General features: G+C 41.3%; 1 protein-coding gene and 1 long non-coding RNA gene across 2 annotated transcripts in view; one reads left to right on the top strand and one right to left on the bottom strand.

Moving 5' to 3' along the window:
* Positions 1-15,923, bottom strand: part of Smyd3 (SET and MYND domain containing 3) — a 585,856-nt gene that overhangs the window by 467,431 nt on the left and 102,502 nt on the right. The window contains exons 2-4 of the mRNA XM_042258703.2: positions 10,338-10,401; positions 2,074-2,181; positions 854-911 (exon numbers count right to left, since the gene is read on the bottom strand). Of these exons, the coding sequence (XP_042114637.1) occupies positions 854-911; positions 2,074-2,181; positions 10,338-10,401 (230 nt within the window). The remainder of the gene's footprint in view (positions 1-853; positions 912-2,073; positions 2,182-10,337; positions 10,402-15,923) is intronic.
* The window catches only part of LOC121821363 (uncharacterized), a 29,233-nt gene that overhangs the window by 6,844 nt on the left and 6,466 nt on the right, over positions 1-15,923 (top strand). The window contains exon 2 of the long non-coding RNA XR_006062152.2: positions 11,003-11,139. This is a non-coding gene — a long non-coding RNA (uncharacterized LOC121821363). The remainder of the gene's footprint in view (positions 1-11,002; positions 11,140-15,923) is intronic.

Here is a 15,923-nt window from a genome sequence, read left to right on the forward strand (position 1 = left end):
AGGGTGACCATTAAATGTCCAAATCAGCCTCACCTGGACAAGCGCAGTCCAGATACCAGAAAAGGGACTGCTTGGCTGACAGTCCCCTCTCTAGGCTTCCAAGTAGAAGGGAGGGGCTCATCTACTGTCATTTAAAGGTTCAAACTTCCTGCTCTCACTGCAGTTTCAGTTATTTGTGGAAAAAAGAAATGTACAGTGCTTACAATAAGGTTTGGAAAAAACTCACAGAACTAACAATCTCACCATAGTCAATAATTCTTTGATCGTGTCAACCCTTCACCACGGTTCCTCTATGAAGATGAGTCTATCTGTTCAATTATGCTATTATGCCTACTGTGGGTCTTTAAAAAATTATATGTGGCCCAACCTACCCTAGAATCAACTAGACAAACTTATGTGTTAGTTGTTTATAAAAACAAAGACTTCTTTAGGTTTGTGTCATGTAATAAATCCAGAAAAGCAGACTCGTCATTAAAAGCAATTTGTGGAGGTAACTCAATGACTAAGTGTGTGTCTACCATAAGTAAGGTCCTAAACCCAGAAGGTTCTCAATCCTCCTAATGCTGCAACCCTTCAATACAGTTCCTCATGTTGTGGTGACCCCCACCATAAAGTAATTTTCATTGCTACTTCATGACTGTTATTTTGCTACTGAGCATTTTTCTCAGTTCCTAAGACCATGGGAACTAATGTGTTTTCTGATGGTTGTGACCCACAGGCTGAGTGCCCTGGATGGAACCTCTGGGGAGAAGAGAGGAGAAGAAGGCAAGGGAGAGGCAGGAAGAGGGAGGGAGGGAAGTTCAGCTGATAAATGACAGATTTAGTTTTAAGATACTAATGAATAATCACTTACTGGACTCCAGATCATAAAACGAATAAAGTTTCTCTGACTCTGAGGGTTTTTCATCCATCTGTGAAGGAAAAGAAGAAGACACGGGTAACTGCTCCAACATATAAATAAGTAGATTTGACTACACTTGGATAATCTGATGAACTTTTTTTGTTTGCTTGTTTTCAGACATGATGGATCACGACATCACTATGTAGCTCTGGCTATCCTGAAAATTAGTCTGTAGACCAAGGCTGGCCTCGAACACATAGCAATTCACCTGCCTCTGCCTCCTGAGTACTGGAATTAGAGGTGTGTGTCACCATACCCAGCTTCAATGAAATTTTTTTAAAGATTATTTTCTATATATCCTTTTTCATAACTTTTTAAAACATTTATTCATTCATTCACTGGGGGGGGGGGGGGGCAACTTAAGAAGTCAGTTCTCTCCTTCCATCACATAGGTTCCAGAAACTGAATTCAGCCCATCAGGCTGGGCAGTAAGCACCACCAAACATGGAGTCTCATCTCTAGGCCTCTTCAGCTTTTTTTGGAATTACTGAGTAACAACTTTAAAATCTAACTTGCAACTTCACCTAAGCAGCTTTATCACCAAATAAAAAACTCTTTACGAGAAGTTCCCACACTTTCACATTCTCAAAAGCCTCTAGGAAAGTTCAGGGTGGAGAAATGGGAACTAAAAAATCAAAAGTCAATGAATAAATGAAGGAACCAAATTAGACCCTGCAATAATCTGAGATTTATGCCACAGTCTAGCAAAACAATCTGGAAGTGTCTTCAGAGCACCATTTCAGACTCGGTTGTACTACAGGGAAAAGGGCTGCAGAAGTCATAAATCATGGCTCTACACAAGAAAAGAAATAAGAATTTGTCAATTTAATACATCATTATCTAATTATGTCCCCACTTGAAAAGACAATAAAGGCATGCAGTGTGTTCATAGGAAAAAAATCACGAAGAGAACCTAAGTACTAATCGCTGACATCTGTTACCTCAAAACCCCATTCAAGAAAGAGATAACAAGAGCTCTGTGGACTGCAGCTGTACACCTCACGGCCATCAAGTCGGTGACTGGCAGGAACACGAGTTCTTGTCTCAACGCACTGCCTGGGATAACCCACCATCCACCTTAACATGAACTCCGTCTCAGCCTTAAGTACGAACGGGAATAGCAACTGCTTTTATCAATTAAATCCAGGCTTCTCTAAGGAGTTGGTACTCACAAGCCTGACGACGGCTCTGCCCAGAAGCCTCACGGAGTCAGGGGGATACCTGGGCTTGCAGCTTTTAAGACACTTGCATTCTCGCTTGTGGTCAGGCCAAGCTTTTTTCTGTGAAGACAAGAGCGGGGAAGGAAGGGCATTGGAGACAAAAGTTAACTTTAATTTAAGCCAGTTTTGAACACTGAGAATCACCAACCTTAGTTTAATTTCAACAGCCTAAATATAACTGCAAAATACAAAATTCATTTTGTAACACTTCGAATGATCCAGAACTTAGTCTTGGTCGAGTAGGTACCAGATGAAGACATTAACACCTCAGCTTCACCTTGTCCTTTAAATTGCCTTCTGGTCATGACCAGGCTGAGAAATTCCATAGTAAGAACCAGCGGGTCTTTCTTAACACTTAAACTTAATGTTTAATAATATATAAGATAGTCTTTTAATGAAAATATCACTCAGACAGTGGTGGCACATGCCTACGCAGTCAGACCTCTGTAAGTTCAAGGCCAGCCTGGTCTACGGAGTGAGTTCTAGGACAGCCAAGGCTACACAAAGAAGCACTGTCTTTTTTTTTTTTTTTTTTTGGTTTTTTCGAGACAGGGTTTCTCTGTGTAGCTTTGCGCCTTTCCTGGAGCTCACTTGGTAGCCCAGGCTGGCCTCGAACTCACAAAGATCCGCCTGGCTCTGCCTCCCGAGTGCTGGGATTAAAGGCGTGCGCCACCACGCCCGGCAGAAGCACTGTCTTTAAAAAAAAAAAAAAAAACAGATTCACAAATGAAAATATCACTCAAAGATATAAAATAAAACATGTGGCTTAGGGAAATCAAAATTCAACATTCTGAGTTTCTACCTTGCTGTAAAAAAGTCAGGCATGCCAGGAGAGCTAACAGATGCAAAACTATAAAGACTGTAGCTCTCAGCCGGGCGTTGGTGGCGCACGCCTTTAATCCCAGCACTTGGGAGGCAGAGCCAGGCGGATCTCTGTGAGTTCAAGGCCAGCCTGGGCTACCAAGTGAGCTCCAGGAAAGGCGCAAAGCTACACAGAGAAACCCTGTCTCGAAAAACAAAAAAAAAAAAAGACTGTAGCTCTCAAAGGAAAGGAGGTAACCCATGATGTGCAGTTTGTGAAAGACTGTACAAGGTCATACTTATGTCCTGGCTTAATTACAACAGAGTCCTTTTCATTGAAAAAGCACGTAGTTGGGAAGATAAATGTTCTGATCAGCATACTCAGGAAACTACGTGATGAGGCTGGAGAGATTTAATCCACATCTAGACGCGAGTGGACTAAAGGGAAGGATTCGATGCCTGAGGAGAGGGTAACAGCTAGAGCAACAGTCCCGTATGTCCTATCGCTGACACACTTGGTGCCCCACACTCTTACTTCATAAAAATTAGACACATATGTGTGCTCAAGTGAGCCTTGTGCTACAAAAGACTTCCTGCGTCAGCCTGGCCAGCCCCCTAGTAACCGAGCTTGTTTACAAGTCTATGGCTTCTGCCATCAACTCCACTCAGTCGCTCACTTTGATTATGATGATCCTGCTTAATGCTCTTTGTAATCCTTCCTTCCAGCATTCATACCTCACACACATCTAAGCAGGACTTCACTGGTTCCACTGAAAGAAGTATGAGAAGAGCTGGGCACACAGCTCAGTGAGAGAGGCCCCGAAGCCCTGGTTCAAGCCTTAGTGCCACCAAAAAAGATGAGGAGGAAGAAAAAACAGGAAAAAGAGATGATGTGCCTATGACCCAGACAAAAAAAAAACATGGAGGAAAAGGATTAGGAGCTCAAGGTCATCCTCGACTACATAATGAGTTCAAATCAACTTGTGCTGAATGAAAACCTATCTTTTAAAAAAGAAAAATGAAAGTTGCAAAAGAAAGAGGTTTGAACAGCAGAAACATAAAATGCTAAAAAAAAATCACTGGTAGGGGCCGGGCGGTGGTGGCGCACACCTTTAATCCCAGCACTCGGGAGGCAGAGCCAGGTGGATCTCTGTGAGTTTGAGGACAGCCTGGGCTACTAAGTGAGTCCCAGGAAAGGCGCAAAGCTACACAGAGAAACCCTGTCTCGAAAAACCAAAAAAAAAAAAAAAAAAAATCACTGGTAGAATTGAGGAAAGTCCTCTGACATCCACTTAGCATTCTAGAATGTGCTTAAGCAATTAAAACAAGACATTGCATTTAATTTTCTCAGTAATACAGATACTAGAAATCATCCTAATATTAGACAGAGAAAGTAAGGCTCGTGATCTGGGATTGAAAACAAACTTCCCAAATATCAACAAGGATAGTACACCCTTGGCATGCTCACCATGAACACTAAATGACTGCCATGTTTGTACATTTATTTAAGTTGCTTTATAAGCAAGGTGGAAACAGAGCATAATGACGACCATAATTCTCATCTGGTAGAAGGGAAGACATATGTTACTAAATATTAAATCAGAGGAGGAATGTATTCCAAGAAGGCCGATCATCACACTGGACAGTGCCTTTGACAATACTTACATTTACAACTGCAATGGCCTTTCAGGCAGCCCCATGACACCGGTACTTACCTGAAGGCACAGTATTAAAGCCTAACTTGGTACACAAAAGGCCGCTGTGCAGGGGAGCACTCAACTACCAACTGTCAATCACCAAGACGCACAAGGTGTTCGAAAAGTTCACTGTTTCGAGGTCAAATAAATTCGAAAAACACAAAACCCTGTACCCTGCTTAGCAAAATACATTCACCTACTAAAAATCCCAATGCATCAAAGAAACTTGTACAATGATGTAACACAGCATCCCATGGTGGCCATTGCCATCCTTGGGGATGTGGGTTGGTGTACACGGACTAAGACGCATGGGGAAGCTCTTAGTTCCATCTGGTCTTCAAATGAGAGTAGGTTCAGCAGACCAACGCAGAGTGCTTCATTCTGACAAGACATTACGGTGCTGCTATCTTTAAACACTGAGTTCATCTGCCATACTCATACATTAACACCTAGCCCAATCATCATCAGAGAGACTTCATCCAGCAACTGATGGAGACAGATGCAGAGACCCATACATCAGCACCTAGCCCAACCATCATCAGAGAGGCCTCATCCAACAACTGATGGAAACAGATGCAGAGACCCACAGCCAAACATTAGGCAGAGCTCAGGGGACGCTAAACATACCAGAAATCTCCATGCTGAGTTAACCAAAATATCAACAGCAGGGTCTATGTGGACCTAGCAGAAAGGGCATTTTATTTCCCTGACACAAGTAATTGTCGAGTCCGTAATTCCCAAAGTCACCAGAGAGGTGGCCAGTCCTTATCAGAAAGTTCAAACTATGGTAAAAAGACAGAAGGCAGAAGCAATTCAGGAAGCCATCAGGGTTATCACACCTGCATCTGGGACAGGCTACCCTGCCGTGCGGAAACTCTAAATGAAAGACTGTGGAGCTGACAGAGAATGAGACTCAAACGTGGCTGGGGGAGGCATTCATCAAAAGCCTAGATTACTGAAGTATCTTAAAATGTCTCTCTATTACTGCCATGGAGGGCTGGGATGAAAACCCCAGTTGAAATATGATGCTAAGACCGCCCAGACCACTGCCACAGTCTTCCACTTGGTCCTACTCTTACTCTGCCAAGTGTTGTCCCTAAATAGAGACCATGGTGACAAACTCCTCTAATCCAAGCACTCCGAAGGATACTGCATGGTGATCTTGGAGTTAAGCTGTCTTGGGATGGATGAACGAACTTGAAGCCCATGCAGGCTACACGGTAAGACCCAACCTCAGAAAACCAAAAAAGCACAGGGAAGAAGAGAAAATGGGAGGAGTCTGAATAAAATGTTTAAAGACCTACAAAAGGCTGGGAAATGATGAAAGACCAAAATAGGAAAAGAACCAGAGACAGAAAACAGTAGCAGATATGACAGATATCAATAATGAGAATCATTCTGAGTGCCCATGGTCTCGATGCACCAATTAAAAGAGAGATTGTCAGAATGGATTAAAAATAAAACTCTGCAAATCCTATCAGTCTGAGGTCTGAAACACAGCTATTCCTGAAATAATCAAAAGGCTTTCTTCAGTACCCCCCTTTGAATATGGTGTTCCAGAAAGCAAGTGAAAAAATAATCCTGTGAAATGCTTACTGGTGTAGGATTAGTTTTCCACCATAAAAATGAATCAAATCATTTGATAACTATACATGAAATACAGACCCAAAATACGATTCATGCATGTGAAGAGATATACAATTGCTAATACGAAACAGAACCTCTCTCTGCAAACATAGCGCTTTTCTAAAAGACCATGATGTGAAATTTGATCAAGAGCCTGGTCATGTGCTTTGTTCAGCAATGAGTTCAATTAGAAATGCAAACATCACAAGTCAAACTAACTCCAGAAAGGCTATCAATATCCCTGTCAGTATTTACATTTGAACATTTCTTAATAAGAAAACAACCTGTGTCTCCCTTTCAGTCTCAGAATCAACTGTGATGTTCCATTATGCCACCAAGGAGACCTATTCCCACACTAGGGAATAACGTGATGGATGTCCCACCATAAGGCCCACGCAGAAGCTCAAAGCCCTCAATGAAAAGATGTTCCTGTCAGTATCAGAAATAATACTGTAGATAGCAGTGGATGAGTGAGCGTACTGACTGACTGAATGTACAGGAAACATGGAGGAACAGTTGTCTTTGTATCCTACTGCATTCACAAAAGGAAACACAAATTGTCTTAGAAAACAGAAGAAAAGGAAACTAGAGAAAATGTCCATTGTTTTAACCCTTTATAATTCTACATTATATTAATTTTTATAATGAAAATATGTTCTTGTGTTGCTTATGTTTAAAACTGAAATATGAATGCTGATGACAATGGTAGCATCCTTAGAGCAGAAAGAATACATTACCCCCTTAAAACCAACCCCAAACCTTCCTCAGACAATTCACTAATACCACGGACCCACATAAAAGGCCCAACTGCTGAACCAAAGTCAGGTCCCTCTCAGGCAAACATCTTTTTTTTTTTTTAACAGAGTCACAATCCTTACATCAATTTCCATTCCACTTGCCTGTCCTTCCTGTGCACTACAGTTCATTGTTCTCACAGTTCAGTTTCTCAGCTGAATTTTGTGCAGCTTTATAGGTATCCACAATAATGACAACATTTAGCTCTGTCCCTTAGGGTGTGGATAACTGGAACAGTTTAAATGCCTACATTCCGGCCAGTCTTTGACTCCCACTTCTACACCCGCACAAAACCCCACACACTGACACACACAAACATGCACTCAGCTAGCAACCTATACTTCATCTTGCTGGCTGTTTTCCCAGTGCCTTACACATTACATCCAACACTGCCGCTGTTACTGACAGCACAGTGAATTACTGATGTATGTAATAAAATATCTGCACTACAAGGAATCAAAGGGATATACCCACTTGCCGAACTCCCTCTACTTGTTCTAATCAGATAATGGCTTTTTCTTTTCTCTACGAATTATTACAACTAGAGAAGGTAGCCTTGAGAAAACATATTTGTAAGATTGGGGGGAAAAAAATAAAGGCTTAGACCACTAAGATTAGAAATGAAGTTTCCAAAAGATGTGTGTCAAATAGCATGTTAATTCATCATTTCTATATGTATTCTACCCGACATTTGGGGAAACATGGAGCCCAAATTTACGGGGGACTGAGGGGGCTGAAATATCACCACAAAAAAAGATTTTCTATGGTTTATGTTGTGGAAAAGGCATGTGTTCATATTCGTTCATTCTCTCTCTCTCTCTCTCTCTCTCTCTCTCTCTCTCTCTCTCTCTCTCTCTCTCCCTCCCTCCCTCCCTCCCTCCCTCCCTGCTTTTTCTTATAGTTACTGTTAATGATCTTATACAAGAAATCTGAGATCTCACTTTGACAAAATATTTGGTATAAAAAAATGAAAATAAAATAAATATTGTTTTTAACAATTTATATCTTACCATGGAAGTGAGTGTGTGTGTGTGTGTGTGTGTGTGTGTTGTTCCTATGCATGATATGTGCCTGTGTGTGAAGATATGCATGCATGTATGTGTACAATATGAATGGAGGGTCAACATTGAAACAGAGTATCTTTCCCTGATTGCTCTCCACCTTCATTTTGGAGACACAGTCTCTCACTGAACCAGAAGTTCATGGATTCAGCTAGGCTGGCTGGCTAACGATCAGAGACCTGCCTGTCTCTACTCCCAAGCCTGCCTCCATTCCCACCCAGTTTGGGGTTACAGACATGACTGTCACATCTGATGATCTGAACCCGGGCCCCTACGCTTGCCCAGCACACTCTTCACCCGCTCAACAAGCTCCCCAGCTCTTGAGTTCTGTTGTAAATTTTTCTTTTCGTGTCTTTTGAAAACAAAATGAAATAGCTGAGGGAATATAAGGGATAAAGATCTTTCTGGGCAGGTACCAAAGGTCAGAGTGAAAATAATTAGCCAAGAAACAAAGGACAAATGCAACAGATAATAGAAAAGCAGATGTAATTAGAATGTTATAGCATTAATAAAACTTACATTTATATGGTAAGCATAAAAATCTGGACATATGCTATATATATATGTATATGTATGTGTATGTGTATGTGTATGTGTATATATGTGTGTATATATATATTCATTTCCCAAAATCCAGGCTGTATCAGTTATAAGATATGTAACAATTTACTTGCGGTTCTGAGCTGTTCCCTTACTGGTAATTGAGCATGGCAACAGTAGCAAAGTTACACACGATTCTAAAAAGTTAAATGGAATAAAACAGCACCTACCACGCAGCGGATACCTAACAAATAGTGGCTCTCAGCACCTAGCACCCAGCAAATACCCAACAAGCATTAGCTCTCATAAATGCAGATTCAGAAACTGAGGCCTGACCTTGTGTTTCCTATGAAATAATTTAACTAGAACGTGACTGAAGTAACATTGGAACTTGGATCCTCTGAGAGTTTTGTCCATGGAGTTTCTTCCATTACAATCGTTTTATTTGCACTCTGAAGAGACTAACTACAAGGTGAAAATGACATGGCCAAAGAGCCCCTGAATAACGGTCTGATTCAAAGAAGAAAGAAGAACTCCACATAAGTGCCTGTGCACATAAACACACAAGCCAGCACACGCACATCCCAAAATGTGAATGAGGGTGGGATGACACACACAAAAGTTTCAATTAGACTTTTTAATGACATAATTCACTTGAGCATAATTATACCTCTTACTAAATGATTAATCAAAAGATTTGAGGAAAAGGTCATGCTGAATGTTAATTATACATCCTTAAAAGAATTCCAAAGATATTAACAGCCATATTCATTACAAATTAATTTAATCCTTAGGAAGGCAATTTGGCATTATTGTTAAAATTCAAAATGTATATATCCTTCCACTAAAAATATGATTAGAAATTAATCATGAAATTAATTTTTAGAAGAATACAAAAACTACAAAAATAATGTTGGGTATATGATTAACAATACCAAATTTGGAAGAAAATCTAAACATTCATTAATGAGAAAATTATGATCATGGTTAAATATAGCTATGTGTATGTATGTATACATATGTGTATATATATGTGTGTGTGCATGTATACCATATGTGTGTGTGTGTGTGTATATATATATATATAAAATGTAATATATTTGGTGATACAAAATAGTCTCTAAATATGAAAAAGGAAATCAAGCCAAAACAACTTATACCAATTTTTATAAACATATATGGATCTTCAAATACGTCTGCACAAAACCTTAACAATGATATGATGGTTTCAAACTGAAATGTACCACAAATGCGTGGGCATTAGAGTAAAGGCTGGACCTCCAGGGGGCGCTACTGGTAGCTGGCTGGATAATGAAGGCACTAATGTCATCCGTGGAATAATCCATGAATTCATAGCTAAAGGGGTGACCAGGAGATTGTGTTGGGATAAAGTGGTCACTGGTACCTGGCTTTCATTCTTTACCCTAGCAGGAACATGTGTAACTATGTCTGTCTGTCTGTCTCTGTCTGTCTGTCTGTCTCCCTCCCTCCTTCCCTCCTTCCTTGACAAAGCCTATTTAAACTACACAAATATTAAACTCAAAACTGAAAGAAAATAAGTAAAAAAAAATTCACCATTTTGTTTTTGTTTTTTAAGATGAAGGAAAAAAGGATGAAAAAGGCCCACAGGTGTACCTGGGGACAGGTGCACAGGTAGGGGTCTTGAAGCTTCCACTGAACCGTGCAAAAGCCTTACCTGACACTTGGCACTGCAGTATTTGGCGATTCGGCATTGAGAACACCGCATCAGCTTTTCCTTCCTGTTAAAAAACAATTAATTCCATGTTAGAAAATAAGTGGGAAACCTGTACGACTGAACAATGAAAATACAAGCCAAGACATTGATGCCAATAGCTCTGTGGACTCCTCATATAGGCTCCTTTAAGACTTCGACCTTTTTAAGGGCTGGAGTGATGCCTGCTGCTCAAGCCTGAGTGCTGAGTTTGGAATCTAAGCACCCACATAAGAGCTGGGTTTGGTGATATGCACGTATATCCCCAGTGCTAACAAGAGCAAAAGCCAGGTGGATCCCAGCGCATGCTGGCCAGAGTCAGCCTAGCCAAAGCAGTGAGATCCAAGTTCGGTGAGAGACCCTGCCTCAAAAACAAGGTGGAGAGCAATAAAGGAAGACACACAAAGCTGACCTCTGGCTTCTGTGCAGAGGCCCAGGCAAAAAGGCACAGTGGCTTCACACACACATACACACAGCCAAGACTTAGATTTCCAAATGGCTGAACATCCTCCTTCATCCCTGATGTGAAACAGCAGCGTAAGTAATACTCTTTGGTTAGGTTGTGGTGTAAGGTTGTAATGCAGCTATTTCCTCTCGGTTTGATGACGAATATATCCATCTTGTTACAGAGCAGCTATGATGATGTACACAAGACCCTTGAGAGATCCAGCCTACTAACCCCTTCACAAAGGGAGAAGACCAGATTATGAGACTCGGGAGATCCTGTCAGACCCATCTCTACCCTCAGAATTCCAATCACCACTACGTAAGTGAGAGTTGAATAAGGTAGAGCTTTGCTGTGGTATTAGCTGCCTACAGGCCACCTATGGATATCCTGACATTGTAGCTGCTCGTGAGTCACCCAGGTTCCTGTGAGTGACTTCAATAAATTCACCCTCTTGGCAAGCCAGGCTTGGGTAGACTCCTTTCTTTGGTTGGTCAGTGCCCTCTATCAAGGGCGAATAGTTCCATCCTCCCCACTAAAAAAAGTCATACGACAAAGATAGTCAACATAATTTTGACATTTTAACCAATTTTAAATATAGGGTCCAGTGGCATTAAGAAAATTCACATCTGGGGCCTAGGGACATAGCTCATTCAGTGCCTAATATGTATGAAGTCTGAGATTCGATCCCTAGTAACAGCAAAAACAGACTATTCACATGCTGTACAATCAACATCACCACTAATTTTCTTTTCAAGCTAAATTTAATTGATATATGACAATACTCCTAAAACTTCTATTCATGGGAGGGAGCATTGCTCTCTCCACATGGAACCCCAAGTCAAATGTATCAACTGGAGAAGGTACCGACTGAGCTTCTCCTATCTGAAATGTTTGGAACAAGGCAAGTGTTTAGAATTTGGGATTATTTTTCTGGTATTATAATATTTTAATTGAGATGATGAGGTGTTTCAGAGATGGGAACCAAATCTGAACACAAGCTTCATATACATTCATACGTACTTTGTACATATAGCCTGAAGTGATGGAACTTTTGGTACACTTGTGATTGAATGCAATTTGATATATAAGGTCAGCATGGGAATTTCCACCACCATGTGAATGCTCACAATGTCTCAGATTTTAGAGTAATTTAGGTTTTTCAATTATCTGATTGTGGATTCTCAAAATACATTCTGTACACTTTAAATAAATAAAGAAATTATGATTCATCTCCCCAGGCCCCAAAAATCACTAGGTACTGAGCTTAACGAGCTTAATAACATATACTCCTGCAAAGAAATGATTTAAAAACTCCATTAAATTCTACTTCAGACAGGCAGGATTTGGACTGAGAGGCATCAAAGTTGTTTTCCACAAGTCATCTGAACAACAACAACAAAAAAAAAAATCAGACATTTAAAAGAAAGGCTGAACCATAAAATTAAAATAGTGAGTCTGGTACCATTAATGGTGACCAACACAGAGAAGACTGTGGATTGGTGGACAGAGTCAAGGCAGGCCAAAGCACCAACCATCAGAATATAACGAAGTCAATGGGAAAACGAGGACTCATTGTGGGCATTCACTGGTGTGCCAGGCACGGCACCATGTTCTGTTTGTTCATCTGCTAACTCATGCTCAGCTTGAAAGAGTCCTAAGATGAGCAGTCTTAATATGTCCACTTCAGAAAAACTTAATACATTTGCAAGAGAGCCAAAGTAGACGCTGCCCAGGCAGAGACAGAGGCAGGGGGATAGCTGTGATTAACCAGCCTGGTCTACACAGAGTTCCAGGACATCCAGAGCTACATGTGAGACCCTGTCTTTACAAGTACATGCTACAGTACAAATCAGCTAGGGAAGCATGAAGTGACGGTGCCGTGCGACTCTCAAGGGTAACAAGAGCCTCACTGAAAACGAGAGTGTGAGCATCTGCTACCTTTCCGCTGGAGGAACTGGGTGAAGAGCAGGCCGTGAAACATGCAGAGGGTTTATGTACAGGAAAGGTAAAATGCTTCCCACACGCGACTGTAAAGGGGGAGCTGCCAACATCTACACACCAAACAGCGAACCAAACCAACCAATCTGGCCTTTAAGTTTTGCTTTTAACCATCACATTCTAATGTCACTTATAAACAAAATTGGATAAAAATTTAATTCACTCATGCTTCAAACAAAAAGACACGCAAGAAGGGAAGAGGAGGCTACATCAGGTAAACTATAAATACAAAAAATATATATATATAATTTTATCAATATCAGGAGAAGGATAAACGAATCATAGGAGATAAAGGAGGCCAAAGGGTAATGATAAAAGACGCCAGTCACCTCACCAGCGGTCACGTAGCCAGCAATAAATGTATTTTAGTAAAAGCTAAAATCATAAGGCAAATGTTTTAAATGAAATAGTATGCAATGCAACAACAGAATGTGTTAATAGAGCAAGAAAGAAAGTGCTAACCAACAACTCCTGCAGGAATGTCAGGAATAAATAGGACGATAACCCAAATTCATTCGTGATTTAAAAGCAATGCTGGGGAACGACAGCTACAACAAGACGTTAAGTCTCCAGACTTGACCGCTGACTCTCACACTGGTCACCTACATCTACAACCAGCGCCAACGGCTCCGAGATCTGACGTAAGTGAACAGCACTATAGGGGAGATAAGAGTCAACTACCAGCCTTCCAACAGCCCAGAAGCCAAAGTAACCCAAACCTGGCGAAAGCCAACCAACGTGGAGGGTGACGAGCCAGCCCGAGACCAGCATGCAAACACTGGCGAAAGGATGTGAGGGTAAAGACTGCCTGCGCCCTGGCCCGCCTCCTCAGACGCAGCCTCTTCTGCCCTTTCTTGGTCTAGCTCAATCAGAGGTTACCTCTGCTGCCTGGAAACAAAGATTCCCCACTACACAAAGTGCTGCTGTTCACTTCTAAGAAACAGTGAACGGAATCAAGATATCTAAGCATATCAGTGATGAAGAGCGGCCAGGACCAGCTCCATCTGCCTCCCACAGCTCCCGACAGTACATCCTAGCACAGCAGTGTGGCTCACTCCACAAGATGAACCAGAGTCACTGAAGAGGTTAACTGCTGTTTGCTGTGGCCAGAAGTCCCACAACGAAGCTTATTTAGATGGTCACAATTTTATAAACAAATAAATAGATTTTAATTCTCAAGTTCCAAAAACAAAGTTTTAACTGAATGTAAGAAAAAAGTTTTAAGTGCTTGTTTAGACCAGCCACTGATCCCAAGTAGAACCCTACTTTCCTCTTGGGGTGAGCTTAGGTGCTGGGGGTAAGGACCCCTGCTGAGAAGCTCTTGAACAACAGAAGAAAACGGAGGAAGACACAAAGAATCAAGGCCTGCAGGCATTTTAGAAAACATTCTCCTCTCTCTCTCTCTCCTTTAAAGCACATCATTTCCAAATGAAAAACAAAGCTGCATTTCTTGAATGCAGCAATGAGAAATGCATACATCAAATCAAAACCAGAAATAACTAGTCATCTTCCAGAAAAAGGACTGCTTATTTTAGGCAATTCCTGGGACTAAAAGGAGAAACACTGAATGAAAATGAACGAAGAACAGGTTTTATGTAAATCGTGAAGTTTTTTCTAAACGTGGCAAAACCCAAGCCAAGTGCCCCAGAAGTGCGAGGCTGCAGGTGATCCATGTGCGGATGGAGAACCCAGCAGTACATTGCAGGGCGGGAAGGAATCCCAGTGCTACAGCCAACAACTAGGAATTCAGTTGGAAGATAATGCAAGTTGTGTATATTATAAGGGGATAGACGGTTGTCTCAGCGGGGCAGAGAAGTGATGAACATTTCATTTTCAGGTTGTAGGAACATCCCTTTGCAAAGGAACTGTCCCAAGAATGACAAGGGTCTACTCAGAACAGACATTTGACTATGTCGAAGACCAGTACACAGACATTTCAATTTGTACACAATTCTTAGCACGTGCACCAAAACAATAAGCAGCAAAAAATGGTGATTTTTTTTTTTTAAGTTACTGAGAAGAAAAATCTGTGAAGGAAAAGGAAATGGGTCTGAGGCACAGCTTAGTTGGCAGAGTGCTCAGGGAGCACGCAGAACCCTTGAGCTGGATTCCCCAGCTCCCAGGAACCTTGTATGGAGGGAGGCACAAACCTACAAATTCAACATGAAAGAAGCTCTACAAAACCAAATCCAGTTTCCCAGTGATGGACTTGCTTCAAACTAAGAGGCCAATTTTCCACGGGATGATATCACACATCCGTTATCTTGAAATGTGGATAAACTTTCATGAAGGCCCGCCGATTCACAACCAAACATCATACACACTCCATACTCAGTTTTCTATCTTTCATAGGAATTTCTCACTGGAGGGAAATCTGAAGAAGTTAGAAATGGACCGGGGACAACAACAATAAAGAATTTTAAATCTGTTCTTCCTCTATTTAAGACACAAACACTAGTGGTCCACTTCTAACGAAAATAATTTTATTGTTGTTGTTGTTTTTGTTTTTCGAGACAGGGTTTCTCTGTGTAACAGCCCTGGATGTTCTGGAACTCACAGAGATCCACCAGCCTCTGCCTCCTGAGTGCTGGGATTAAAAGTGTGCACCCACACACCCGGCATAATTAAAAGAATTTTAAAACTATTTTTACTAAAATAAGTGAGATCTTTTAAAAGCGTACTCTCTAAACAACAACAGTTTTTTTCACTATTTTGTTTTGTTTTGTTTTAAAGAAAAGGCAGGAGCTGGAGAGATGGCTCGGTGGCTAAGAGCACTGGCTGCTCTTGCAGAGGTCCCGGGTTCAGTTCCCGGCACCTGTATGGAGACTCACCACCACTCTAACTCCAATGCCAGGGGATTCAGTGCCCTCACTGGGCCTCTGGAATACCTGTGGTCCACATGCATACATGCAAGCATTCACACATACACATAAAATAAAAACAAAGTTATTTTTTAAAAAGAAAAAAGCAAGAAGGAGTTTCCTCTCACATATTCATAGAGACACTGGGAGACGCAGCACAGTGTCAAATCTAGGGAGATTCTTAGGTCAGTCAATGTCTTGAGTGCAGTAGATCCGAGGGCACAGGCAGTCAAGTCCTTTCTC

This window comes from Peromyscus maniculatus, chromosome 11 (assembly GCF_049852395.1).
Source record: "Peromyscus maniculatus bairdii isolate BWxNUB_F1_BW_parent chromosome 11, HU_Pman_BW_mat_3.1, whole genome shotgun sequence".
NCBI lineage: Eukaryota > Metazoa > Chordata > Mammalia > Rodentia > Cricetidae > Peromyscus > Peromyscus maniculatus.